Raw genomic sequence first — 16,740 nt, forward strand, 5'->3', positions numbered from 1 at the left:
GGGTGGGTAGGAGGTTCCTGCCAGGGCCTCCCTGACCCAGAGCCGGAGGGGAAGCAAGAGTGCCCAGGAGCTGTCCCCCTGAGGGACAGAGGAGCGGACCCGGTGGCCACAGAATGCTCCCAGAGCCGGGCGGGCAGGCACAGCCCGTCCCGATGGAGCCAAGGCCCGGGACCTCTGTGATCAGAGGTGCTCAGCCCTGCCCCACGGCAGCCCCAGGGGCGCCCAGGAGGCGGGTCTCTCGCTCACTCCTCCCCAGAGGAAGAAGGGGCAGTGATGGGCCAGGCCTGAGCCCAAAGAGGCCCCAGGCGACCTCTGACACCCGGTCATCCAGAAGCAGGGTGGCCGCAGACCCCAGCCCCCAGCCCCGAGCCCACCGGGACCTGGGAAGTAGGCCAGGGCCCTTCCTGTGGTCACACCCACCACACCCACTCGCCCCCCGGGCAGACCCTGGTGGGGGAAGAAACAGCAGGAGTCAGCTGTTTCTCTTTTCAGTTTTCCTTTTTTTTTTTTCTTTTTGCTTCCCCCCCCCCCCACACACACACACAAAGGCGGTACTGACTGGCTGTTCTTCATCTTTGACGTTGCAGGCTAGCCTCTGCCGAGGAGGGTGCAGCCGCTTCACCCCCTACTCGCAAGAGGCCCGGCCCCTAACCGCATTCACAGACTGTCTAGCACACCCAGACCCAGCAGTCCAAAGCCAGGCACAGCCGCCAGGAGCACAGGGCGCCGCCCAACTCCACAGGCTTTACCTCCAGCCAGCTGCCCCCTCCCAGTGGCGCGCGTCTCTGACCCTGGTTACCCCTGTGTGTCTGAAACCTCGGCCCCCATTTTGGCTTTGTTGACCTTGTGCCCGCCCCACCCCCTAAGCCATTTCAGGTACGGTGTGCACCCAGGGGCAGGGGCTAGGCCGGGCAGAGGGTTCTCCTGGAGAGCTAGAGATAGAGCCGCACCCTCTCGGGTGGCCCCCTCGCTGTCCCTGGGGTCTGCAGAGCCACAGAAGCAGCGTGGCCCGGGAAGCCTTCCCAGCCAGCCTCCCCAGGGTGCTGGGGGCCAGGATCTCCCCGCCGTCGGCAGGGTCACGGCCTCCACAGGGCTGCCGTCACACAGCTAGTCACAGGGGTGGCGTCCATGCCGTTTGGCAGTCTAGCCAAAACTAACGTTGCTGATAAAATGTTATTGACATTTCCTGCCCGTCTGCAGGAGCCGCGCCAGCCTCTGTTGCAAGAAACCAAAGTGCAGGAAGAAATGTCCCCACTAGGCAGCCTGGTGCCTGACTTCTGTGTCCCTTGCAGTGCCCCACGGCCCCCTGAGGCAGGGTCCCAGCTGGCCTGGCCTCGGTGTTTGTACCGTAGCCATAGCCACGACACCTCCTTCCCCTCCGGGGCTGGGGCCTGTCTCAGGGAGGAGACCTGGCTGGAGGGCAGGAGTGGGGGTAGGCTCGCCCGGACCTGGAGGGCGGGACAGCGTCCCGGTGTCGCCTGCTCACCTAGAGGGCACCGTGTGCTTAGCTCTGCCCCCNGGGTCTCCCCGCCGTCGGCAGGGTCACGGCCTCCACAGGGCTGCCGTCACATAGCAAGTCACAGGGGTGGCGTCCATGCCGTTTGGCAGTCTAGCCAAAACTAACGTTGCTGATAAAATGTTATTGACATTTCCTGCCCGTCTGCAGGAGCCACGCCAGCCTCTGTTGCAAGAAACCAAAGTGCAGGAAGAAATGTCCCCACTAGGCAGCCCGGTGCCTGACTTCTGTGTCCCTTGCAGTGCCCCACGGCCCCGTGAGGCAGGGTCCCAGCTGGCCTGGCCTCGGTGTTTGTACCGTAGCCATAGCCACGACACCTCCTTCCCCTCCGGGGCTGGGGCCTGTCTCAGGGAGGAGACCTGGCTGGAGGGCAGGAGTGGGGGTAGGCTCGCCCGGACCTGGAGGGCGGGACAGCGTCCCGGTGTCGCCTGCTCACCTAGAGGGCACCGTGTGCTTAGCTCTGCCCCCAGGCCCTCACAGGCTTTCAGGTCTGAAGGGCTCTGGGGGGAGGTGCTGGCCAGGGGGCTGCAGCCAGGGGAGCTTCTGGAACGGCCCACCCAGGCAGACCAGGCGCCTTCGTTACAGGGAGCAGTGGCAGGGGCCAAGAAGCCCAAGCGGGCTTCTACAGGTGCCAGAGCTGGGCTTCCAGGGGCCAACAGCCAGCTGGGTGTAGGTGCCTGCCAGCCGGGGCATGGGCTCCACGCGGCTGGGGGGGCGGACCCACCCACTGCCCAGAGCGTCACTTTCTCAGCCGCCTCCCTCCACCCCGTCTTGACCTCCACCTTCCACCTGTCAACCTGTCTGCCACCCTCGGCCCCGGAGGACACGCATCCCCTGTAACTGCAGCTCACTCCACACGATGGGTCCGGAGAGCTGGGTTGGGGGGACGGTGCCCGGGGGCGGGGGGGGGGTGCCGGGACTGCAGGGCGCATCCCACCCCCCTGTCCTGCAGGCACTTCCTCGGAACTGCATGTGCTTTCTGTTTCTGTTGTAGTGAGAGCTTCTGCTGTCTCCGTCTCGGACCGCGAAGGGCAAAAACAAAAAAACAAACAAAAAAATCACAAAACAAAAAACCCAACAAAAAAAGATGTTAAGATCCAAGCAACACAAAGCCAACCAAACCAAGATGCATCCACCACCTCCAGGTCTCACGTGCCCGGGAACCGCAGTGAGGAGCAGCCCCCTGCCCGGCAGAGATGGCCGCTGCACCCCTCCCGATGGGGCAGGGGGCAAGCCAGAGGGGGACCTCCGTTTTCTATTCAGTCTTCCTTTCCCGGCCCCCACTCCCAAGGCAGTGTGGGGCCGGAGGAGGAGGGGCCTCGGGCCTCACGGGGAATAGCAGGCCAGCAGGACTTGACCTCTGTTGCCAGCCAACTGTGCCAGTGGAGAGGGCAGCTGGGCGGGGCGGGCACGGGGAGGGGGGCAGCTTCTCATTCCCAGGGCTCTGGCTTCGGCCGTGTCCACTCACCCTGTGCCGCGCTCCCTGGGCCCCAGCTCCCTTCATGCCACGCCTCCAACGCCCGTGTCCTGCACGCCTGGGGAAGGCTTCGCGGGCCACTGAGACTGTGCAGCCAGCAGCCCCGGGGTCCGACCCCAACACCAAGGGCTGATGTGGTTCCAGAACTAGGGGGCCCCCAGGCACGAATCCCTCCACGCAAGGGGGCCCCTGGGCTACCCAGCCAGGACCTGAGAACGTGACAGTGAAGGACTCGAGGCCAAGGACTTGGTCCCTGACTGGTGGTTGCCAGTTCCCTGTCTGGAGGGTGCCCTGAGCCTGGTCTGTGGGAGGAACAGCTGACCTCAGGGGACCTGCTGGGACAGTCCAGTGTCCCCCTGCACTTCGGGGTTGGGAGTCAGAGCCTGGGGGTCTGGAGGCCAGGCCGGAATGGGGAGAGTGGGGCAGCCTGGCCGGAGGGCCTTTGGCCAGCAGGTAACAGGGAAAGCCCCTGGCCAGGCAGGTAGCCGGAGTCGGGACAGCAGCAAAAAATACCAGAAAAACCCAGGTTCCCGACGTGGCTCTACCACTGTCTCCTGAAACCCAGACAGGAAAGGCCGACACCTCACTTTGTATTCTGCATCAGCTCCCGAAGCGAGTCTCCTTTTCTATGTCCGGTGTACAGAGCCCGCCCACGCCGTCCCGTCCAGAGCCCCTGCCGCTGGGCCCTTTTCTCACAGCAGCCGCGTCCGCCCCACCCCGGCCCCCCAGGACTGCAGCCAGGCTCTGACTTCCTTTCTTACCATTCTGTATGCTTCCCAGGTGTGACCATTCAAATCGACAGTATTATTATTAAGATTATTAATAAAGATTTCTTTCTTCAAACCAGGACAACTCTCTGATTTGGTAGCTCCCGGCGCAGAGGGTGGAGGGCACCAGAGGGGAATCTGGAGAGATTCTAACCCTCCATCCTCTCCTGCCTGTGCCGCCATAGCCCTGTCTGGCCTCAGGCTGGGTGACCTGGGAGTGGGTGGCAGTGGGGGCCACTGTCGGTGTCTTGGGGGACTACCAGCCCCCAGCACCAGCTCCACAGGTTTGACCCCCAAGCTTTGATCTGAGGAGCTGCCTCAGGGCTCCAGCCACTGGGAAGCCCCGTTCCTGGAGGGCTGGCATGGAGAAGCGTGTCCGCCATCCCACCACCCTGGAAGGGGAGGGGGAAGCAGCAGACTGCAAACTAAGAACTTAAAAGCCTTGGGCTCGGGGGTTGGGACGGGGCCTCAGACTTCAGTTCATTTTCATAGGGTTGGGCAATTTATTTCAGAGCAATTACACCTGTGGGGTGGAGCGGGACACAGGCTTAAACGCCGACGTATTAATTCCACTGCACACGAGCCCTGACTGGCAGTGGGGCTGGGGGCCCTGCTCCCAGGGAGCAGGATGGCTTGCCTCCACCATCCTGTGCTCTGCTGAGCCCCCTTCTAATTGCTTGCTCACCAGACTATGAGAAAATAATGGCCACTATAAATTTTCCCTCCTCTGCATAAAATATCCGGGGCAACTGGCAATTTAGAAAGGAGGGGCCTTCGTGAATTAAGTTCCAGCTGCGTTGCCCACTTTGGGCGCCCTGCCGGCCCACCCACTGGCGCCCACAGCCCAGGAGCCCCTGGACGGGTCAGGACAAGAGACCGGCTCGACGCGCGGCAGGGCCTGGCGGGGCCTACAGAAGCCGGGCCGCCGCGGCAGCTTCCTGGCCTGCTGGAGGTCCTCCCTGCTCCCCCGCTGGCGGTGCCGCCCATGCGGGGCGTGGAAAGTCAACGTTCCTGATTAGGAAAGACGGGGAACGTGAGGTTGCCGTGTTGTGCTGTGGAAGAGGAGCGTGGGCACCTGGGAAGGTAGGTAGGGAAGGTGGAGGTGGAGGCCAGTGTCGTCGCCCCGGAAGCCCCTCCACGTGTGTCCCCGAGGCTTATTTTGCTAGGCTTATTTTGCTAGCCTACCCGGCACTTGTTCCAAAGCCCATTGGTGGAGCCACAACTGCACTGCCACCTGGTGGTCTCCTGCCCTCACTACAGCACAGAGTCCAGTCTACTGACTGGGAGCTGGGACCCATGGCCGCTGGGAGGTGACCACAGGGTCCTGGCCCCTAGCACCACCCACTGTCTTGCAGCAGAGGCCCAGGACGATAGAGATGGGGAAGTAATCTCATCACTAGCCTGGAAGTCCTGAGTGAGCGGTCCCAAGAACAAGAGACACAAGGCCTTTGTCCCCCCTCAGGCACTGGAGAGAAGCAGGTTGAGGGGGGTGGCTCTTCGGGGGGCCACCACAGTGGCCCAGCTGTCACCAGGGGGGCAGTGTGGCTGGAGGACCCATCCCCAGCTCACTGTCACTCCTCCTGGAAAGGAGCTGTGGCCACCCCCAACACTCAGAGGGAGCGAGGAAGGTGCCGGGAGACAGGAGGGAGGCAGGGCTGCCACGTGGAGGCTGCTGCCGGCACACAAGGAGGCCCCCTGCAAGCACCCACTTAGGGAGCCCCCGAGTGGTAGAGGGGGGCTGGGCTGCCCCCAGGCCTTACTGGGCCTGCTGCTCTCCAAGCCTGGACCCTCGCTCACTGAGGAGGCTGGGCCCAGCCCACATACCAGGTTCACCCATTGCCACCAGCCCAGAGCGACGCATCAGGACGTGGGCCCAGCCCAGGGGACAGTAAATGGGGAAAGCACAACACAAGGCAGGCCGGGAAGCAGGCACCATCTCCAAAGAGCACCCTGCAACACCCGCCCCCCCCCCCCATCCCTGCACCCCACCGGGCCTCTGCTGGGAGCCTGCACCCTCAGAAATGTCCCTGGGGTCTTGCTGCGAAGCCTCCCCACTCATTTAAGCTTGTTCCTAACTGTTCCATCTGCGGAATGAAAGGTCGCCATTCTGAGCACAAGCCTACTAGGAAATGCCCTTTATGGAATTTGCTGGACTCCACTTTCCCAAAACCTTTCACTTTTCCCTGGGAACTGTGTAGTACCAAGAGGGACTGGACAAAGGCCGGGGGTGGGGGGTCCACGCACCTCAGGGGATCATCCGCCAGCAAACCGATTCCTCAGCTCCCCTGTTCCCAGTGTCCCCCGCCCCAAAAGCCACAGCACCCCGGGCCTCTGCCGAGCGAGGGAGCTGGTCTGAGTGTCCACTCAGGTGCTGGGCAAGGAGTATAGCACGGCCACCCTGCCCCACTCGGCCTGGGGCACCAGGAACCCCTCCCTGGGGTCGGGCTCCACCAGGAACTCCACTCGGCCCTCCTGGCCCGGCCCAGCCTCTGCCACCACCAGGTCCACCACGCGGTACTGGTTGACAAAAGCCAGGCCCAGGAACGTGGGCTTCTCCAGTCCCGGTGGCCCCCCACCAGAGGGGCCACCTCCTGTCCCTCGGCAACAGTGGATCCGAAAGCACTGGACGTGGGTCAGGGGGTAGGACCAGTGCAGAGTACAGCTGAGCCGCAGCCCAGGCTGAGGGCCTGCCCCCTCAGGGGCCGCCTGCTGCCAGCAGGTCCGAGACACGGAGACGCCCTGCACCCGGGGCAGAGGGCTCAGGAGGCTGTACGCATCCACCACCTGGCGGGAGAGAGAAGGCTCAGCAGGGAGCCCACAGGGGTTCCGGGGAGCGCCCTGAGCACCCCCACCCCACCTCCCTGAGCCGGAGACAGGACGGCCGCCTCGGCCGAGCCCCCACGAGGTGTCCTGTGGACGCCTGACCTGGACCTCCCCCAGGCGGCAGGTGAAGCTCTCCTCGTCCTGGCTGCCCGGAGGCAGGGTGAAGCTCATGAAGAGGTCCCTCAGGAGACAGTCTCGCAGGCTCAGCTCGTAGCAGCTGGAGGCAAACAGGCCAGTCATGGGGCCGTTTCGGCACTGAACCATCCAAGCTGGGTGTTCGGGGGCCCGGAGCCACAGCGGGAAGGCAGACCCATCCCCCAATGGGCCCCTGGGTCAGTGAGGACCCTGGACCTGGGCACAACCATGGCCGCCACCAGGGGGTGTCCTGGGCTTGCGTCTGGGGGCTACCTAGAACTTGGGTGGCCAGACCGGGCCCCTGCCAACCCTCCAGTTCTGGGGTTTCTCAGCAGAGGATCGCTCACTCCACAAGCGCCCACCACATTACGGCTGCCCTGTGGGGGGCTCCATGGGAAGAACAGGGACTCACCGCTGGACCCAGCCCCCAGCGAGCTGCTGGCCACAGCGGGCTGTCCATCTGGCCAGCTTGGCAGGAGGCACCCGGAGAGGTCGGGGACTGTGCCTGGAGCCTGTTTCTGCTGGGGGAGGAGACACGGGACTTAAGAGAGAGGACAACCCACAGCAGAGCAGGGGGCCCTGGCCCAGGGTCTGGGCAAGACTCCCTGTGGCCACAGGCACCGTGACCTGCCAGGGCAGGCGGAGGCCTCAGGGGAAGAAGACCCCAGTGGAGGAGAGGAATGCAAGAATGCAGACAGATACCCAAGAAAGGCCGCTGCCTGGGCCTCCTGGCCTCTCCCTGACCGGGGGGATGTCCTGCCTGTCAATGCCATGGCCAGCGGGAGGCCCCTCCCCAAGGGGGCCATGGGGCAGAGGTTTTGGCTGAGAGCTGGACCTCAGTGACCACCTCACACGCCCCGGGCCCCAGGTGGGACTCCCCCTCCCCGAGATGTCCCGTGAAGGGGAGGCCTGGGAGGCAGGCAGGACCCAGGCCGCCCCTCACCATTCAATGTGGAGATGCCGATGTCACAGCTGCCCTCGTCCCCTGCGGTGAGCTCCAGAGCAACGCTGACCTTGGCTGTCTCCTCCAGCTTATACACCAGGGAGAGGAAGATTTTGGGCGGCATGGGGACCTGCAGGGAGAATAACCTGGAAGAGGATGGTCCCATGATAAGACCACAGAGAAACTGCTGAGAAACCCCCAGGCGGTGGGGGGCTCCAGGCCGCACGGCCACGCTCTCCCTCCAGGAAAGGGCGCGTGGGAGGCAGGGGCTAACCCCACCCAGGTCCTGCCCGAGCTGGGGACGGCCTTCCCCCAAGGCCTGATCCCCTCCTGGCCGAAAGTCTCAGTTCCGAAATCCTGCCCACACGAGGAAGCTGCCCTCGTCAAAACCACAGCAACGGAAAGTGGATGTGGGCGGCCTCCAATAGGGCCGTCGCAGTTCTGCGAGACGGAGGCTAGAAATTGTTTGCACACCAGCATGCAAGGTTCACACTACTGTACTGTACACGCAAAACCGGTTCACATGGCAAAGTGTGTTAGGTGCTCTTTACAGCAATACATCGAGGCTCGGTCCCATCCCATCCCCCTCTGGCCCCTGCGCCCCTCTGCCCGGTTAGGCGGGTTGGCTCTGACAATGGGAGGCACTGGGACCCCCACCTGGCTCCTCCTCACTCACACACCTACCTCACAGCCACGTGTCTGACCTCGGGAGGGATCACCCCCCGGATGAGCAGGGAGCTGCCCCCATTCCAGGCATCGGCCAAGCAGACCTGCGTCTTCACCCAGCCCCGTCCATCCCCTTCCAGCCTGTGCTCTCCAAACAAAGGCTGGAGTTCCTGGGCGCCGAGGTGGTACCAGGGCCCCACGGCCTCCTCCTGGAGAACAAATGCCAGGTTGGAGGCCAGCGCGACCTGACAGGAGGAGGGGAACCACCACCGTCCCCTCGCAGATGCCCAGGCCCCTGCCACCTGTCCCAGGGGAGACCCCAAGACGCAGGGAAAGGGCAGCCTCTTCACCACCACGTGGCTCTGTCAGGAGCCCCACAGCCCCAGTCACCCGGTGTGGGGACACACACACCTGCCCATAGCGGACTCTGCGAGTCCCCATGCCCAGGCAGAAGGAAGTGACAAAGGGCAAGGAGCAGACGCTGTGCATGGGCAGATAGCGAGTCAGCAAACTCCAGAACCTGCAGAGAAACACGTGGAAGCTGCGGCTGAAGTCCAGGGTGGGGACCCGTCGCCCCGGGCTCACTGCCAGACACAGGGCTCGTGCACACCCCCTCTAGAACTGCAGCCCTGGGCCCGAATGTGAGGCAGCGTCTGGTCTCCGGGACCCTCCCCCGGGGGGGGCAGCAAGGTCGGGGAGCCCCGCGCGCGGCCCTGCGCAGGGCAGGACTCACCGGTCCTGGTTCTGGAAGAAGTCCGCCTTCTCCAGACACTCGTACACCCAGCCGGGCGCAAACAGGGCCGCTGAGAGCCCGTGCTTCCGGATCAGCTCCAGCGACTGGGGAGACAGCAGGCAAGGACTCTGGGTGCTTCGGGAGGCCAGGGAGGGGCTGGAGCTGCCCCCTCCTGCCCAGCCCTACTCAGCTTTCAGGTTCGCGCCCTGTAGCGCCACAGACGACCAGAAGTGGGCGCTACACTGGCCTAGGGAGCAGGAGGTCCACAGGCGGGGTGCTCATGGGGTACCTGTCTCTCACTACACCTCCCATTACGTTATCAGACTCACGGGGCGTGGAGAGAAGCTTCAGTTATTGGATGAATTTACTCACTTTCACTCAATTCGTTAGTGAGAACGTCCCCACGGCAGCCAGGAAGAGGCAGACTGACTCCCCATTTATCCCATAGCCGGTGCCCCGCCCCCGTCTCTTGTCGCCGCCCACGTGACCCCTCTGGCCGGAAACCCTCACTGGTTTTCACACCAGTGGCCCCTGCCCTGGGGGGCGCTTCACTTGGGTCCTTCGGCCGAGCTGCCGGTTAAAGGACGTGTTAGCACCTCCATAGAAAGTACCGCCTGACCGAAGAAATGGGTGCAAGTCAGGGCGTTAGCGAGCAGCTTGGCCTTGGGTCACCGATGTCGCGCGGTGCCTCGGTTTCCCCACCCTGTGAAGAGTAACTGCCGCCTGCCTTTCCCTCGAGGTGCAACGGGAAGGCAAGGCCCACAGCAAACAGGGCCACGCGGGAGGCGCGGAGGCCGCCGCCCACCTTGTTGGTGTCAAAGCGGCCCCCCACGACGTTCCCCCGGGCGAACACGTCCACGCCCACGTAGACGTCGGCCAGGCGCTCCCCGGCCTGGCCCCGCATGCGCTCCAGGTGCTCCTCCCCCCAGTTGTAGTTGGTGAAGATGCCGTCGCAGGAATCGAAGAACACCCTGCGGGCGGCAAGGGTGCATGAGGGCCTGCCCCTTCCCCGGGGCAGCCGGGGAGACAGCGCTGCCCGCCCTGCAGGCTCACCTGTTGCGTTCGTTCAGCTCGTCCTGCCATTTGAGCTGCCCGCTGGTCACCACACTGTCGTACCAGAGCACCAGGCCGCCAGGGACCTGCCGGTGCAGCTGAGTGGTCAGGTACTGAAGGAACCGGGGCATGTTCCCCACAGCAGCTGGCTGCAGACAGGCAGACAGAGAGGGGACCCTCGGTGAGACCCAGGGGTGCCTGGCAGCGCGGACAGGACACCCGATCCCACCAAAACAGCCGGCCGGGGCCCTGGAAGCCCCTCGACCACAGCCACCAAGGCAAGTTCCAGCCAGATGCCCTTTCTGAAGCAGGAAGGGCACAGACGCAGAGGTCAGGAAAACATCACATGCCATGAGAAGAAGCCCCACCGGCCGCCCAAGCCAAGCAACACAGAGGAGGTGGAAGGAGCCAGCGGCAGAGCTCAGCCACCCTAGTTTCTGGACACAGTGCTGGGGAAGCTCCTTCCCCAGGCGGCGCAGAGGGGGAGCCGGCTCTGCCTGGGCAGCGAGGGGTGGCTCCAGCTGCCGCCACAGGAAGTGGGCCTGGGTGCAGGCGAGGAGGACGGGGACACAGTGGAGGGACAGCCCACAGCGGCAAGGCCTGGGCAGGACTAGCAGCACAAGAAAGGCCGTGCTCACGCTCAGAGTGTTCTCAATGTTGACCAGCCAGCCATCGAAGTGCAAGAACTGGGCCATCAGGACCAGCTGGTCCGCCACTGCCTGGTACGTGCGGTCGTCTCCGGCCAGGAAGGCTTCGCACTGCTGTCCACCTGGCTTCCACTCGGTGATGAAAGTACCTGAGGGAGGGACAGCGAAGAGGTCCGGCATGGGCTCCCGGCTCTGCAGCGTTGTCCGAAGCATCCCTGTGACCGGCTGTGAGTCAGACCCCCTGGGGCAGGGCCCGGCTGCAGTCAGCACACACAGGCCAGCAGAGGGCCGGATGCCGGCAAAGGCCGGAGGGGTCAGCAGCCATCCCTTCCTGTTAACGTGACTGTCCTGCGGCACGGCCGTCACTGGCTTGCTTCCCTGTTGCCTATGGGGGCTGCCGTCTCATCAGCAGCTCAGCAGTGACCCATGGCCCACAAAGCTGAAGACAGTCACTGTCCTTTCCAGGGAGTGACGGTCACTAGCCTACCAAGGCAGCTCCCAGGCAATGCTCACTGGAAGCAGAGCCCAGCCCTGTTGTGGCTGAGTCACCTGGCAGGTACTGGCTGGGCCAGAGATGCACCCTTGGCCCTTACCCAGCACGCAGACCCCGTGCTTGTGGGCGGCATTGGTCCAGCCCACCGGGGGGACGGTGACCATGTGGTGGCTGAAGTACACAAAGATGTCGATGTACTGCCAGTGGTAGAAGACATAGGCACTCGGGGCCGCCGAGCCCTGAACGAACCTGGTGGAGAAACACAGCCAGGTCAGAACCCGTGAAGCAGCAGGAAGCCATGGTGACCTCCAGGTCCCGTCCGCCCACACCAACCAAAAGCCTGCACGCGCCAGGCGCCACGCAGATACTGGGGCACGAGGCAGGCTGCACTACCGTGCTGCGACTGGGAGGATCGGTGTCTAGGGAAATGTGTCCACCGGGCCCGGCAGGCCCTCTGTCAGAGCCAGTGCCCAGAGGAACCCCAAAGAAGGAAAGAGTACGGGCTCCAGGCAATGCGCTCTGCTCCGAGTGCGCAACTCCTGCAGGGCAGCGTCCCCGCACGGAAGGCTCCGAGATCTCCTCAGCCACCTATGACACAGGCCTGCCCACAGCTGCTGTGTCCAAGGGCGTTCACCAGTCATAGGAGATCTGTGAGCTGATACAGCAGCAGCCCTGGGGGAAATGCCCCTGGCGGGGCGTGGGCCAGACAGGCTGAGGTGCAGTCAGAGCTCCAGTAAGGAAGCAGCGGCAAGAAGTAGAAGAGCCGAGTTTCTGGAAGCTGCTGCCGTGTCCTGACCAACCCGCCAGATTCAGGCGCAGGCGGAATCCGAGGGTCTCAGAGCTGACTGGGTGGGGTGTGGCTGCCCCCTCCCCATTTTCCAGATGAGGCACCCAGGCCTGAGCACCCCACCCAGGGCCCTTTCGGCCATGCAGCACCCCTGCTCCGGCCTGTCCACCCACGGAAAACAAGCACAAAATGAAAGTGGGTGGTGCCCCCCGTGTCCTCACTTGTCATCCAGGTACCCGCCCATCATGTCGTGGCACAGCAAGGTCCGAGGCCGCTGACTGCTCAGGGGGGGCTGCCGACACTGGGCGGGGCCCATGGCCACGTTAAAGCCGTCCTCCACGTTGGGTGTCCACGCCAAGAGTTCCTCCAGTGAGGATAAGTAAAAGCTGATGGGAGTGGTGGTGTCCTTGTCATAATATCTAACTGGTCAGAAAAGGAAGCAGTGACAAGTATGGGATAATTAATGACCCTCTAACAATAACTGAGAGAGAGCTTGAGGCAGGAAGTGGGTAGTGCCGCCAGGAAGCCCCCAGAGTGAACTCGGAGACAGTGCCGAGCACCTCGGCCTCTTACCCGGCAAAGGATCCGGGGTGAAACTGACAACTTCATGAAAGACGGCTTCCTCTTGATCCTCCTGGATTCTAAGCAAAGAGGAAGTTTCAAATTTTTTTTCTAAAGAAAAAGGTAAAGAGAAAGAACGGGCAGAAGCAAGTGGACCAGGCCCCATCTACGCACGTGGGGGCAGACATTCTTTGGCTTACGCTTTTTAATGCAGACCGTGGGAGCATGCAGCAGGCCAAGTACACACAGCAGCTTGTGCAAGCGACAGGCTGGGCCTCTGCCTGGACCGTCAGGGGGCCGCTACCCCTCCCGCTGGGGGCAAACACCAAGCCTCTGAAACAGCCACCCAAACATCGCCCCGGAGAGACCAGATCTACACCTCATTGGCTTTGGTGTAGCCCAGGAGCCGGGCGGCGCAAAGAACCAGGCAGTTTAAGGGCCTAAGGGAGCAGGGGTACGCTCCTTGCCCCGTCCTCGCTTCCCCAGTGTGTTCTGCAGAGCCCTGACTCCCCGGGGGAGGGCGGCTGTGGGCGCAACATGGGGCTGTCGTGGAGGGTCCCTCTAGGAAACAGAACGCCTTTGGGACGTTAAGTTGGGAAAAGCTGGATAAAAAATTAAACCGCTTTCATTCTTAAAAGTGATGGCTACTATTTTTAGAGCATCAGTAAGAAGCTGCCATTCACGCCCCAGGCTTCAGAGGTGTGAATCTCTAGCTCCCGGCCTCCAAGGCCACCTGTCTGTCAGCAGAAGTGAATCGCCTGTCAACACCCCACTTCCACTTTCCGTTTCTCTGGGCAGAGCTCCCTCTCCAGGGTCTGCCATGCCAGAAGACGGAGCTGGACCTTCCGGGGATCCGGGCCCCCAGCGGACAGATTCCCGGGGAAATGCGGCCGGCCCACACAGCTCTTCTTCCAGTTTCAGGGCACCGCCCTCCTCGTGCCGTCTGTCCCGTCTGAAACACCCACCCGTCTCACTTCATGGGGTTTAAAATCAAAGCTGCACGTGCTCTTTCCAGAAGGTGGCCACGTTTGCGCACGTGCCTTACAGCCCAGGTAAGCAAACGCCCCAACGGGGAACGGGAACGAAGCTCCGGCCCAGAACTGCCACCTTCTCACATGTTTCAGGTCTTTGTGCCTTTGCCCTTTCTGACCCCTCAAACTAGATCACCCTGTCTCCCTTCTCCACCCACGGAAATCTCCCTCCTCCCCCAAAATCCAGGTCACAGTCTCCACTCCGGGCACCACCCCTTCCTCCCCAGAGATCCAGGTCACAGTCCCTGCTCCCCGCACCGCCTCTCCCAGCCCGGCGTGCACATCACTGTATCAACAACCCTAGTGGCACCGGCCACCCCGATTTCAAATGCCACGCTAGGATTCTCTGCCTAGACCCACGGCCGGGGAGGCTGGCTTTACAAGTCATTGCACGGAGGAGACTGCCGAGGGTCTGGCTGCCTCGGGGGTCGCGCCTGGGTTCCGAGACCCTGTGGGCGCCTGCTGCTGCACAGGGCGGTCTCTCCCGGGGAGGACTGGCTGCCGAGGCGGCGACTGCGGCCGACAGGCGGTGTGGTGTGGGGTCCGGGGCCCGGTCCTGCACCCGCGCCTCCCTGCCCGCCCTCCGGGCCCCGGCAAAACAGGGCCGCCAGGCTCGCCTGCCCCGCCCCCGCACACCTCCTCCGCCGCCGCCGGCGTTTCCGAAGATCCTCGCTGACCGGAGATTCCCGGGACCGGGGATCACGCCGGGGCTCACGCCGAGCCCGAGGCGCCTCCATGACGCTGCCGGCTCGCCCGACAGCCAATCGCAGTCCCAGGGACCGCTCTGCAACCAGCCAATGAGACGGCGCGGCGCGGATGCCAGGTTTCAACTGGGCCCAGGCCGCGGGGAGCTGGAGCTGTGGGACGGTGCGCTCGCAGCCCAGACTTTGTACGGAGGGGCGGGGCCTCGTTGAGTGGGGCGGGACGGGGGCGGGGCGGGGGCGGGGTGGAGTCTCAGCCAGGGTACGCTGAGCTTGTTTTAAGAACTCTCCAGCCCTCACAAGCTTCCTTTTTCAGATGAGAGTCTCCCGAAGGTCACGAGGTCTGTAAGCCCCAGAAGTTAGGTCAAAACTCAGTTCTTCCAACCCCTAGTCACAGATCACTCTCAAAAAGGTGAAATCGTGGTTCTCATTTAGATATGCATGTGGACAAGTGTTAAAGATTTTATCCTATTCATTAGCAAAGGACCCAGCCATGTCATAACCTGTTCAAAAGACCATTGATATAGTGACCCAATTATAGATCAAAAGTATTGAAATAATTATGTAACTAGAGGCTGTTTTTCCACAGAGTGGGGTCTCAGAGGGTCCCAAACCCCTGGACAGGTCAGTTTGCACACTGTGAAAATGACACTGAGCAGCCAGAACACAGACCAGCAAGGGTGTGCGGCAAGTCTACCATGCACAGCTTTCCACTGCAGCGCCCATTTTTCTACACCTCCAAACCTGTGCTCTGCAGGGCCCCCTAGGGCCCCAGGCCTGGAGGTGTCTCAGAGATGGCACATCTCTGGCATCTTGGACACAGTGAAGGTGACAGGAGGTGGCCTGAGCAGCCAGGAGGACAGGGCCTGGGAGGCCAGACTGAGGCTGGGCCCCATGAAGCCAAGCGTGGGCCGGCTCACTCTCTCCTCACCCAACGCCTCTCTGTGCATCTGGGAGTGTCCCAGCTGGTCCGCAGCTGTTGCCCACGCCAAGTGGAGTGGGTGTCTTTATTATCGTTGTAGACTCGGAACCTTATGAGGCCCCAAGCTTCCATAAACCCCGAGGGTGGGAAGATGACTAAGGCTGTGGAATGGCGCCCTGCCGCACTGCCGGGAACACTGGTCAGGGTCAGGGAGGCGCAGGAGACAGTGACACCGGGGAGGACAGAGATCACGAAGACCTGGGTCCCGAGCCCACGCCGGCGGCGCTCGGTGGGCCACAGAGGGTGTGGAGTCATCATCACCTGCTCTGCATCCAACCAGGTGGTCGGGAGGCTCGCAGGCGGCTTGGAGGTAAAAGTAAGTAAGTAAACATTTCATCCTCAGAACGAAAACCTTCTTAGACTTAGGTGGCCCTCAGGGCCGGCTTGGTCTCTGCAGGGGAAAAATAGGCCAGGGCCTCTGTCCTTTGCTCCTCTCAGAAGGCTGGCCTCTGACCTAGGAGAGCAGGGAGACACGGTCACCCTGCACACCTTCCCCGGGCAGGGAGGAGTTGGGCCCTATGGCCCCTGCTGACTGCCCAGATGACAATGTCCCCAGCAGCCCTGACAGCTGAGAATTGACATGGTAGCCAGGCCTGCTTTGCCAGACAAGAATGGAAGTGACATGAGTGAGTCTGGGTGTGCCTGCAAAACAGAAGGACATGCCCTCCACTTTGTGTTTCCTGCTTCCTGCTGGCTGCCAGGTGGGAGCGAAGATATGATGGTGGGAACCACAGCAGCCATTTGAGGTTATTAGGTGGAAGCCACATGGGGAGATCACTGAGCAACAAGGAGAGGAGGCCCGGGTGCCTGAGAGCACAGATCCCTGCGCTGCCCTGGACTGTGTGTGCGGCCTCTAATGTAAGGAAACTAGTCTCCAGTCTGATTTAAGCCAATACTGTTTGGGTGCTTATCTAGCTATGATGGGGAATACGGGGGTTTAGAAAAACTTCTCAAAACAATAGCCTGCTATCATTTGGGACACAATCTTCGTAGCGTACTCTCTCTCGGTGCATTCCTCCTACGATACAGCTCCCTTTTCTTTCCCTCAAAGAGATGCCTCAGACCAGCTAGGGTGCGAGCAGACATCACTTCTAAGACTTTTGAAATGTCTTAGACTTTTGTAAGTGCCCCACAAAGGCTTCATGAAGGACAGAGTGCTGGGCTGGCCGTGGGCTCCCGCAGATGCCCCTTCACACCCCCTGCGGCTGTGCCCGGGCACCTGCCCGACACCCTGCACATCCTCCACCTGTGACCGCAGACCTGCTCCTTCGCAGCAAGTGGCGAACCTCCCCGATAAATGCCAGACCTCCATGACAAGTGGCAAGCCCAGGACGCCGGCCCTTGCTGGGTCCCTGTATTACTCCTTTAACTGCACACACAGCACATTCATTTCCTCCTCTTAATTATTTAAAGCTCTGCAGACAC

General features: G+C 62.4%; 2 protein-coding genes across 4 annotated transcripts in view; one reads left to right on the forward strand and one right to left on the reverse strand.

Moving 5' to 3' along the window:
• RBFOX3 (RNA binding fox-1 homolog 3) overlaps positions 1-3,836 on the forward strand; it is a 245,903-nt gene extending 242,067 nt beyond the window's left edge. The window contains exon 15 of the mRNA XM_037064176.1: positions 2,511-3,836. Within this exon, the coding sequence (XP_036920071.1) occupies positions 2,511-2,513 (3 nt within the window). The 3' untranslated portion in view covers positions 2,514-3,836. The remainder of the gene's footprint in view (positions 1-2,510) is intronic.
• Positions 3,837-5,876: 2,040 nt separating this feature from the next.
• ENGASE (endo-beta-N-acetylglucosaminidase) lies at positions 5,877-14,478 on the reverse strand. Of its 3 annotated transcripts, none has more exons than XM_037064189.1 (14): positions 14,269-14,478; positions 12,614-12,681; positions 12,262-12,463; positions 11,354-11,502; positions 10,752-10,909; positions 10,114-10,262; positions 9,866-10,031; positions 9,061-9,164; positions 8,739-8,847; positions 8,346-8,536; positions 7,662-7,807; positions 7,131-7,236; positions 6,686-6,800; positions 5,877-6,544 (listed from the first exon to the last, which is right to left on the reverse strand). In XM_037064189.1, exons 1-14 carry the CDS (start codon positions 14,367-14,369, stop codon positions 6,125-6,127), a joined length of 2,184 nt encoding a protein of 727 aa, XP_036920084.1. In that variant the 5' UTR covers positions 14,370-14,478; the 3' UTR covers positions 5,877-6,124. The 3 variants fall into 3 exon arrangements, with proteins under 3 accessions (XP_036920084.1, XP_036920082.1, XP_036920091.1); XM_037064187.1 differs by having other exon boundaries at positions 7,131-7,239; XM_037064196.1 differs by lacking the exon at positions 14,269-14,478 and having other exon boundaries at positions 7,131-7,239; positions 12,262-12,459; positions 12,614-12,684.
• Positions 14,479-16,740: the final 2,262 nt, after the last annotated feature.

Source organism: Sturnira hondurensis, unplaced genomic scaffold (assembly GCF_014824575.4).
Source record: "Sturnira hondurensis isolate 20B ecotype Veracruz unplaced genomic scaffold, ASM1482457v3 Scaffold0001221, whole genome shotgun sequence".
Taxonomy (NCBI): domain Eukaryota; kingdom Metazoa; phylum Chordata; class Mammalia; order Chiroptera; family Phyllostomidae; genus Sturnira; species Sturnira hondurensis.